Source organism: Penicillium alfredii (genome assembly GCF_028826965.1).
Source record: "Penicillium alfredii strain IBT 34128 chromosome Unknown utg000010l_segment0_segment0, whole genome shotgun sequence".
NCBI classification, from domain to species: Eukaryota; Fungi; Ascomycota; class Eurotiomycetes; order Eurotiales; family Aspergillaceae; genus Penicillium; species Penicillium alfredii.
This window is the reverse complement of record NW_026622707.1, coordinates 2013265-2025434: the sequence shown is the minus strand read 5'-3', so window position 1 is coordinate 2025434 and position 12170 is coordinate 2013265. Positions and strand designations below refer to the sequence as shown.

The 12170-nt window shown below is 30.6% G+C and overlaps 1 protein-coding gene across 1 annotated transcript; it reads left to right on the top strand.

Annotated features, from left to right (window-relative positions):
* Positions 1-1030: 1030 nt before the first annotated feature.
* On the top strand, positions 1031-2059 carry NUU61_008292 (uncharacterized protein; the record flags this gene model as incomplete). Its single annotated transcript, XM_056658817.1, has 1 exon — positions 1031-2059. One exon carries the CDS (start codon positions 1031-1033, stop codon positions 2057-2059), a length of 1029 nt encoding a protein of 342 aa, XP_056509110.1.
* Between the last annotated feature and the right edge of the window lie 10111 nt (positions 2060-12170).

The window sequence follows — 12170 nt, the reverse complement described above, 5'->3', positions numbered from 1 at the left end:
ATTGATTAATATTTAAAATAATATTCTCTAAAATTATTTTTTAAGAATTATTCTCCTAATTACTATAAAAAATTATTTAACTAAAATAAATATAATATCTAAAAATATAGCTAAGAATAATATAATTTATAAAAGTTATATAGTTAATAAAGTATCTACCTAAATAGATTAAATAGGTTAACCTATTAACCCGCGGGATAGATCAAAAAAATCTTGATCTACCCACAGGTTAAGAGGTCTAACCCACAACCCGCCCATAGGCTGACCCACAGGTCGACCTATATAGGTTGTCCGTGGGTCTGTCTAGGTCTATTCAGGATAGCATAAATTAGCGAGTTTTATGCTAGTGGGGATATTTATACGATATTGTTGGATATCGTCCGATGTCGGTTGGATATCGTACATATGACATCGATATCGAAAAAAATAATAATATCGTATCGGTTGCCGACTACGATATTGAAAAAATGTCGATGTCGTACGACCTGCCGCAGCCTAGCCCAGACAAATACCAAGGGTTCAACCCGTTACAGTAGAGCAGCCAGCGGAGCAGCCAGAAACGACGCAATTGCTACCTTATCGGGCGCCACCGCAATACACTGATTGCTTCGAAGTGGGGCATAGGAGAACGCAGTGTAAAAAACGCACTGAATAGCCTATTTTGTATTTAAATTGGCATTTTAGAGAAAATAAATCAGAATTGTATGGGTTTGGTGTGGTGATCGGCTGGTTTACATGATCAGCTCGCTTACGGGTTACGTTAGTGGTCGCTTCGATGTCTAGTCAACGTGTAGTCAATATCCGCCCTGGTCTAAATCTACATACATGTATGTACGCTCCCTTTCAAGTGGGTCAGATGAGTGGGTCACATGGTTGGCTAGCGCTGTAAGCGTCTTAGTTCCCGTTCCACGTGACCCAGACAATATAGAAAGAGGAAGGCATGACAGAGGTTCGCACTTCCTCCATATCTCCCCAACCCTTCCAAGTCCCTACACCATTTCTTTCCCATCATCCTTTTTGTCCTCTCACGATGTCCTCGTACCAGCCCACCTCCAAACCGTCTTCGCGACGCCAAGTCAACAGCTCAGAATCGAGCGAGGCCTCACAGGCATCATCTTCACAGTATAGCTGGGGCTCCAGCACCGGTTCCTCTAACCTCTCCCCTGGAGACGCTCTCTCCGAGTCGGTGGACCCCACTATCCACCCTACCACCCTCATACACGCCCATCGGCTGGACGCGCCAGCCAAGTTGGAGGATTTGGCCCAGAAGATCTCGCTGATCAAGGAACTGCTCGATCAACGGCTCCCCCCACTCTCCACTCCAGTCAGCCAGTACCTGCTTGTGGTCCACATCCCCAAGCCTCTGTTTTCAGATATTGAGAGCCAGCCGAATATCTTCAAAGGTGTCCGTGCGACCCTTTTCCCCAACCGCCATCAAGTTCTGTATAAGATCATGCCCGACGAACAACACGACCAAATCATTGCGTTTTTTCACGACGGTCTTGGCAAGAAGCTTGGAGACATGGGGTTGAGCTCATTCGGTGGGGATTTTTTGTTCCGCAATTCCACACGAACCCGTGGCCTTTCTAATAGCAAGGAGCCAGACCTCTGGTTTGGACCATACAATGTCAATGTGAATGGGGGTGGTCGGGGAAGATATCCATCACTTGTCCTTGAAGTGGGGTTCTCGGAATCGAGCTCCCAGCTCCGCAACGATGCCCATTGGTGGTTCACCAACTCCAGTGAGCAAACCCGGTTGGTTGTCCTAATCCATGCCAACAGGGGCAGCTCCAGTGGGGACAACTCGAGTCCCTGGGCTGTGGATATTGAGGTCTGGACTGAGGTTCCGAATCCCAGCAGTCACCAAACCCGCGACCGCCCTACAAACTCCCTCAAGTGCACCCAAAGTGCACGGGTTAAGGATGGCAGTGTGACTGGCGCCCCCTTGATCCTTGATTTTGAGACATTGATGCGCCGCCCTCCAGTCAACCCTCTAGAGGGCAACGTGGTCCTGGACGCAGGGTGGATTCGGATAGTCTGTGCTGAGGTAGGGCCTTAAGGGCTCTGCTGTCTCTCTCATCTTGCTGTCGTGCTGGTCGCTCTCCTTTGTCTTAACTCTTGCTTCTTGCTTGTTCAGGTCCAGTAACAGGAGGTAATAAAAGGGATTCCTTCTTTGATAGAATCGCCCTTTTCTTTTCTATTAACATTGAAATTCCAGTACCAAGACCTCGAATACTGACTTTATGGCCAAACCAGTTCATGACTGGTTTCACGTAGTATCCCTCGAAAGACCCCAGAATCTAAATGTACATAATCGTCAGACATGCTCTCTTCTATTACCTAGGTAGGCATTATACTTACCTTCTTCTAGTGTCATGGCAGGAGGGGTTGAACTTAATGTTCACTTGGTGGCCGTAGTGCTTACGAGCCACACAGGACTCGACGAAACCCTGCGGCCCTGAAGGGCGGTAGCTTGCTAGCCCTTTGGTTGACCCCCCTCGTAAAACTATAGTCCAGCCATGCATAGGGCAGATGAGCTGGATTTCTTTGGCAAGATAGGCCCGAAGAAAGCTTCTAAGGCATTGTTATGCGATAACAATGCAGTGCGCTACTATATAATATAGTGGTCTTTTTGACCTAAGTGTATGATCATGTGGCCCAGGCATGTATCGTAACAGGCATGCATTTTGCCTAAACCCACCTTATAAGAAAGATAGCGGTGACCGTCTTCTTAGAGACGCGAATCTACTCCGAGATTAACCGCTGTATCTCCTATATAAATAGTATAAAGGGCTATATCATAAATTCGGTGTTTAAATGAATATATCTGTAAAGAATATACTTGGCAGGGTATAAAACCTATCGATCAGGTAAAGAAAATAAGGGAAAAGGATAACAGGAGAGAAATAGTATATCTTCGTTGCTATTAAGACTAAATCTTGTTTTGCTAGCTGGATACAAGAGTATCAATTTATCGTATAATATCTTTATAGCTCTACTTATTATTGATAATGTAAACGACTAGGTCTCTGCTAAGTATCGTGATCATTCCACTGTAGGGTAGATTAAGTAACAAGATTCGACTTCCATATCTTTCTTAAGATCATGTGATATTACCTAATCCACCCTTTCCTTTATGCCTCACCGCGATAGCCCACGTAAAATATTAGAGTGATATCCTAAAGGCTTCCTTCCTATATATTATACCTTTACTCTATAGAGAATCAATCCCAGTAGTATGCCTAGGTTACTTACCCAGTACTAGAGGTTCAACCCCCTTATTAGGTATAGCGTAATTCACTTGGTAAGGCTCCACTAACGTAGGGTTTTTTAATCTAATATATTATCCCAGCTCCGATCGTTCGCTTAGGGAACCCTACTAAATCATTAAGTCTATAGGGGCGGTACGCAGCTATATTAGAACCGGGGGTTTAAGGTAAGGCTCTACTAACATAGGGTTTCTTTAATCCAATATATTATCCTAGCTCCGGTCGTTCGCTTAGGGAACCCTACTAAATCACTAAATCTATAGGGGCGGTATATAGCTATATTAGAACCGGGGGTTTAAGGTAAGGCTCTACTAACATAGGGTTTCTTTAATCCAATATATTATCCCAGCTCCGATCGTTCGCTTAGGGAACCCTACCAAATCACTAAGTCTATAGGGGCGGTACGCAGCTATATTAGAACCGGGGTTCTAAGGTGGCCTTAAACCCCCAGTTCTAATATAGCTGCATATGTATATAGCCATACACACATACCTTAAAACCCCGGTTTTAAGGAGTGTGCGGCCTGTGCGCAGGGGCCTTTACTATATAGGGGGTGTGGAGCATACTAGACATGGACAGACCTAGACCTGGACAGACCCGCGGACAACCTATATAGGTCGACCTGTGGGTCAGCCTATGGGCGGGTCGTGGGTCAGACCTCTTAACCTGTGGGCGGGTTAAGATTTTTTTAACCTGTCCCGCGGGTTAATAGGTTAACCTATTTAGACATGGACAGACCCGTCCCATGGGTCAAAGATCTTGACCCATGACCCAAACCCACGACCCATGGGTCGGGTCAATAAAATCCTGACCCGCCCATGGGTTGACCCGTGGGTTAACGGGTCAACCCATTTTTGACCTATTTTAGCATAAATTTCTTAATTAGGATGGATAATTTACTTACCTTTTTTAATAATACACTATTGTTAAATACTGTTTTTGTTCTAATATAACTTATAATTCTAACTCTTTATAAAAAGAATATTATATAGTAATAATATATTTAGAATATATAATATATTAATTTATTAATTTATTAATTTAATACTTTAAGGTAAGAATTATATTTTATAATAGGTAGATATAGGCGAAAGAAGATATTAGTTAACTATTTCTTATACTAAACCTAAAAATATATATTTGAAGTCTGTAGTAGTACTTCTACTTTTTATATAAATAAACTATATATATTAGAAACAATAAAATAGATATAAATCTAATATCTAATATTTCTTTATTAATATATAAGTATATTATAGTCTTATTTATATAAAAGAATTATTTTAAATATTTTTTCTGAATTTATATAAAATAACAATATTGGCTGGTTAGGTTGAAATTTTTTAGGGATAAAAAGAAAAATCTTAGGGTATTACTCTTACTTAATTATTTAGGTCAACGGGTTAGCCTATAGGTTGACCTGTTAACCTATTTTTTACTATCTAATAAACTTTGTATATATTAGTAGAGCCTATTTTGATTAGTTATAAAATTCAGCACTAGGATAGTACTAAATTCTACCTATTAATAAGAAATAAGTATTAGACCTATATATTCCCCTAAATCTACGATAATTTACCTTAGATTATTTTTCTATATCTCGAGTCTCTTATTATAAAAGAGTTATATAGTCCCCCTTTTACTAGATATAATAAAATATATACTTTTTTATAGTAGTCTTTCTACCTCTATTAGAACCGGGGTTTTAATCTATCTACGCGATTGCTTAAAACCCTAGTTTTAATCTACCTACGCGTTTATTTATAGCCCCGGTTCTAATATACCTATATAAAAAGGTTAGCTAGTTAGGTTGAAATTTTTTGGGGATAAAAAGAAAAATCTTAGGGTATTACTCTCACCTAATTATTTAGGTTAATAGGTTAGCCTATAGGTTAACCTATTAATCTATTTCTTACTATCTAATAAGCTTTATATATATTAGTGGAGTATCTTCTGATTAGTTATAAAATTTAGTACTAGAATAGTACTAAATCCTATTTACTAATAAGAAATAAGTATTAGACCTATATATTCCCCTAAATCTACGATGATTTATCTTAGATTATTTTTCTATATCTCGAGTCCTTTATTTTAATATATTATTGCTATATCTCTTCTATACCTTAGTTATCTACCTTGTATCCTCTCTCTCTTATTAAGAGTAAGGGGTTTAAGTCATCTATTTTCTATTCTAATCAACTTCTCGATACCTTTTTAGAACCACTAGAAAGCCAGTAAACCGAGCAAAGCCTCTCTTCTATTATACTACTAATACTAAAACGATCCGATAATCGGAAAAAGACCTAGGTGATTTTTAATAATATAAATAAAATAGAGTTTTTAAACTAGTGGCTTAATACCTAAATTAGTGGTTCTTATAATACTATAAAAAAGATAAACTAGAAGGGTCTATAATAGATTAATATATAGTTATAGTTTAATTAAGTTGTATATTTAGTAATAGAAGAGCTAAAGCTCCTATATAAGTAATATAGTAAGGTTATAGACTATCTAGTCTATACTAAAAATAGGATAATAGGTCTTTAATACTACTAGAATCGGAGTATATACTAGAAAGGCTAAAGTATTACTAAATATTTAATAATCTAATATCTTATAGAATATATAGTATATTATATAGCTATTATTTAATTTATAGACTAATCTTTCTTAGACTAAGAACTCCCCTCGAATAGCCTAGCTAGTTATCTAAGAGCTATAGAAGTAATAATTAATTATTATAATAACTACCCTATAGCTTCTTTTTTAAACTATTAAGTATCCCGAATTCTAAGCCTTTTTTAAATAACCTAATTATTATCGTTTATCCCTAGTTTCCTTTCTTATTAAACTATATAACGTTAAATCTAGGGAATAACCTAAGATTAATAGAAAGATTTATTTTAGAAACTTCTATCTAAGGCTAAGCTCTCTATTAGTCTTAATTATTAGATATCGCTATTTTAATAAGTATTTATAGCTATCTTTAGCTATTTTATTAATATAAACTAGAATTATCGAGAGGTTTTACTTAGCTTTAAATCTATTTCTAGTATATACTCTAGATAGAATCTTAGTATAATCCTTTTTAATATCCTCTAGAAGTATTAGATCAAAGACTGAGTATTTATAGTAATAACTAATAATATATCGAATAACTCTATCTTTATTTTAAGTATCTAAGATTCTATTTAATTATTAGATATTAACTCTAAGATAATAATTATTCAGGTTCTATATATTATATATATAATTTAATTAAGTTTAAAGTAACTACTTAGCTAGATAAAAGCGAACCTTTAGAATAAGGTAACTAAGACTATTTAGTCTAAGGAATATACCTAATACGTCTATCGAAAAATATAAAAATAAGATATTACGATAACTCTTATAAAGGTATATATCTATACTCCTTATTTATTAATTAAAATACTAACCTACTTTATATTTTAGATTAGAAACCTTACGATCTTTATTAATATAAACCCTTAATATCGGGAGTCCTTTCTTAGTCTCTAACCCAACTACCCTCGATTAGTTCTAATTTAAGATATCCGAACTAGATAGAATTTAACCTTTTTAATACTCTAGTATATAAAGTAGTTATAATTAGTCTTTAATCGATTTTGCTCTAAATATAATTATCCTTATCTTAAAATTAATATAGATAAATAGCGTTAGATTGATTATCTTCTTAATATTACCTAGCTATTTTTCTAATTTACTATAGTCCTTTTAAAAATAAAGGATATTACTATTTATATTATCTTTACTATCTATAATAAGCTATTTAATTATCTTAAAAAATTAATTAAATAATTTAGTAGAAAAAAGATTAGATAAAAGCAATAGATATATTAAGCCCTTAAATTAGCTAAAGATAAACTTTATAAGTATTACTTTATAATAGATAATAAAGAGCTTAGTAATATCTATATAATTAGTACTATCTTAGCCCTTTAGTATAAGGTTAAATTTTTTAAACTAAAGACTAGGATTACCCTTAGATAGATTATAGTATCTAATATTAACGAAGTCTTAAAAATTGGCTTCTAAGCTACTAAACTAGTAATATTCTAAGCTCTTAATTACTATTTAAAATAAAATAGTCCTATTAAACTAACGAGCTTAATATATTTTTAATAGCTGATTCTTCTATCTTAAGCTCTTAGTTTAAGATAATATAGTATATTAAAAGAGGTAAGTTTCTATATATACCTCTATTAAAACTAGGGTTCTAAATAATCGCTTAAAACCCTAGTTCTAATCTATTAAGTTTCTATCTTTCTATCTTTATTAGAACTAGGGTTTTAAGGCCTACCTTAGAACCCTAGTTTTAATAAAGGTATTAGTTCTAATCTATCTAAATATTATACTAATTATTATAATCCGCCCTTTATCTAGATACTATCCTAATCCTATTTTATTAGTTCTAGAAGGATTATTAGTATAAATTTCCTATATTTATAAGCCTCGTTTATAATCTTCTCTTAATCCTAGCTACTAACGCTAGTATTAAGCGATTATTTAATTCTATATATAATATTTACTATTATTAACAAGAGGCACTAAATATATCTATTATATAAGATCTAATAATATTTATATACGTTACTAAATTTAAAATTAAAAAAAAACAGCTTATATTTATTTAAGAGTTTTAGGAGTAAGATAAGTTAGAAATTATATAAAAGGAAAAAGAGACCTAAAAGACTTATAAAAAGATTATACTAATTAGTGATAATAAAAAGGAGGATACTATAGATCTAATAATTATAGTTAATATATCTTATTAACTATAGTAAAAAAAAGTTAAAGAGTGATTATAAAGATAATTATAGCCTCCTACGGATTTCTAGTAAGGTTTATAAACGCCCACAAGTATTTAATAATTATAAGCTTTAAAATTAAAATCGATTAATATTTAAAATAATATTCTCTAGAATTACTTTTTAAGAATTATTCTCCTAATTACTATAAAAAATTATTTAACTAAAATAAATATAATACCTAAAAATATAGCTAAGAATAATATAATTTATAAAACTTATATAGTTAACAAAGTATCTACTTAAATAGATTAAATAGGTTTAGACCTGGACAGACCCGCGGATAACCCATATAGGTCGACCCGTGGGTCAGCCCATGGGCGGGTTATGGGTCAGACCTCTTAACCTATAGGTGGGTCAAGATTTTTTTGACCTATCCTACGGGTTAATAGGTTAACCTATTTAACCTATTTAGGTAGATACTTTGTTAACTATATAATTTTTATAAATTATATTATTCTTAGCTATATTTTTAGATATTATATTTATTTTAGTTAAATAATTTTTTATAGTAATTAGGAGAATAATTCTTAAAAAGTAATTCTAGAGAATATTATTTTAAATATTAATCGATTTTAATTTTAAAGCTTATAATTATTAAATACTTGTGGGCGTTTATAAACCTTACTAGAAATCCGTAGGAGGCTATAATTATCTTTATAATCACTCTTTAACTTTTTTTACTATAGTTAATAAGATATATTAACTATAATTATTAGATCTATAGTATCCTCCTTTTTATTATCACTAATTAGTATAATCTTTTTATAAGTCCTTTAGGTCTCTTTTTCCTTTTATATAATTTCTAACTTATCTTACTCCTAAAACTCTTAAATAAATATAAGCTGTTTTTTTTTAATTTTAAATTTAGTAACGTATATAAATATTATTAGATCTTATATAATAGATATATTTAGTGCCTCTTGTTAATAATAGTAAATATTATATATAGAATTAAATAATCGCTTAATACTAGCGTTAGTAGCTAGGATTAAGAGAAGATTATAAACGAGGCTTATAAATATAGGAAATTTATACTAATAATCCTTCTAGAACTAATAAAATAGGATTAGGATAGTATCTAGATAAAGGGCGGATTATAATAATTAGTATAATATTTAGATAGATTAGAACTAATACCTTTATTAAAACCAGGGTTCTAAGGTAGGCCTTAAAACCCTAGTTCTAATAAAGGTAGAAAGATAAAAACTTAATAGATTAGAACTAGGGTTTTAAGCGATTATTTAGAACCCTAGTTTTAATAGAGGTATATATAGAAACTTACCTCTTTTAATATATTATATTATCTTAAACTAAGAGCTTAAGATAGAAGAATCAGCTATTAAAAATATATTAAGCTCGTTAGTTTAATAGGACTATTTTATTTTAAATAGTAATTAAGAGCTTAGAATATTACTAGCTTAGTAGCTTAGAAGCCAATTTTTAAGACTTCGTTAATATTAGATACTATAATCTATTTAAGGGTAATCCTAGTTTTTAATTTAAAAAATTTAACCTTATACTAAAGGGCTAAGATAGTGCTAATTATATAGATATTACTAAGCTTTTTATTATTTATTATAGAGTAATACTTATAGAGTTTATTTTTAGCTAATTTAAAGGCTTAATATATCTATTATTTCTATCTAACCTTTTTTCTACTAAACTATTTAATTAATCTTTTAAGATAATTAAATAGCTTATTATAGATAGTAAAAATAGTATAAATAATAATATCCTTTATTTTTAAAAGGACTATAATAAATTAGAAAAATAGCTAGATAATATTAAGAAAGTAGTTAATCTAGCGTTATTTATCTATATCGATTTTAAGATAAGGATAATTATATTTAGAGTAAAATTAATTAAAGACTAGTTATAACTACTTTATACGCTAGAGTATTAAAAAGGTTAAATTCTATCTAGTTCGGATATCTTAAATTAGAACTAATTATAGATGGTCGGGCTAGAGACTAAGAAAGGACTCCTAATATTAAGGGCTTATATTAATAAAGATTATAAGGTTTCTGATCTAAAATATAAAATAGGTTAGTATTTTAACTAATAAATAAGGAGTATAGATATATACCTTTATAAGAGTTATTATAATATCTTATTTTTATATTTTTCGATAGATATATTAGATATATTCCTCGGACTAAATAGTCTTAGTTATCTTATTCTAAGGGTTCGCTTTTATCTAGCTAAATAGTTACTTTAAACTTAACTAAATTATATATATAATATATAGAATCTAAATAATTATTATCTTAGAGTTAATATCTAATAATTAAATAGAATCTTAGATACTTAAAATAAGGATAGAGTTATTTAATATATTATTAGTCGTTACTATAAATACTTAGTCTTCAATCTAATATTTCTAGAGGATATTAAGGAGGGTTATACTAAGATTCTATCTAGAGTATATACTAGAAATAGGTTCGAAGCTAAGTAAAACCTCTTAATAATTCTAGTCTATATTAATAAAATAGCTAAAGATAGCTATAAATACTTATTAAAATAGTAATATCTAATAGTTAAGACTAATAGAGAGTTTAGCCTTAGATAGAAGCTTCTAAAATAAATCTTTTTATTAATCTTAGATTATTCTTTAGATTCGACGCTATATAATTTAATAGGAAAGGAAATTAGGGATAAATAATAATAATTAGGTTATTTAAAAAAAGCTTAGAATTTAGGATATTTAATAGTTTAAAAAAGAAACTATAAAATAATTATTATAATAATTAACTATTATTTCTATAGCTCTTAAATAATTAGCTAGGCTATTCGAGAGGAGTTCTTAGCCTAAGAAAGATTAGCCTATAAATTAAATAATAGCTATATAATATACTATATATTCTATAAGATATTAGATTATTAAATATTTAATAGTACTTTAGCCTTTCTAGTATATATTCTGATTCTAGTAACGTTAGAGACTTATTATCCTATTCTTAGTATAGACTAGATAGTCTATAATCTTACTATATTATTTATATAGGAGCTTTAGCTCTCCTATTACTAAATATATAACTTAATTAAAATATAACTATATATTAGTCTATCGTAGACCCTCCTAGTTTATTTTCTTTATAGTATTATAAGAACCACTAATTTAGGTATTAAGCTACTAGTTTAAAAACTCTACTTTATTTATACTATCAAAAATTACCTAAGTCTTTTTCCGATCGTTAGATCGTTTTAATATTAGTAATATAATAGAAGGGAGGCTTTATTTAGTTTATTAGCTTTCTAGTAGTTCTAAGAGGATATCGAGAAATTAATTAAAATAGAAAATAGATAACTTAAACCCCTTACTCTTAATAAAAAAGGGAGGGTACAAAGTAGATAACTAAGATATAGAAAAGATATAGTAATAATATATTAAAATAAAGGACTCGAGATATAGAAAAATAATCTAAGGTAAATTATTATAGATTTAGGGGAATATATAGGTCTAATACTTATTTCTTATTAATAGATAGGATTCAGTACTATTTTAGTACTAAATTTTATAACTAATCAGAAGATACTCTATTAATATATACGAAGCTTATTAGATAATAAGAAATAGATTAATAAGTTAATCTATAGATTAACCTATTAATCTAAATAATTAGGTAAGAGCAATACCCTAAGACTTTTATTTTTATCCCCTAAAAATTTCAACCTAACTAGCTAATCTTTTTATACTAATATATTAGAACTAAGGCTATAAATAAACACATAGATAGATTAAAACTAAGGTTTTAAGTAATTACGTAGATAGATTAAAACCCTAGTTCTAATAGAGATAGAAAGACTACTATAAAAAGGTATATATTTTATTATATCTAGTAAAAGGGGGACTATATAACCCTTTTACAACGAGAGACTTAAGATATAGAAAAATAATCTAAGGTAAATCATCGTAGATTCAAGGGAATATATAGGTCTAATACTTATTTTTTATTAATAAATAGAATTCAGCACTATCCTAGTACTAAATTTTATAACTAATCAGAATAGGCTCTACTAATATATACGAAGTTTATTAGATAGTAAAAAATAGATTAATAGGTTAATC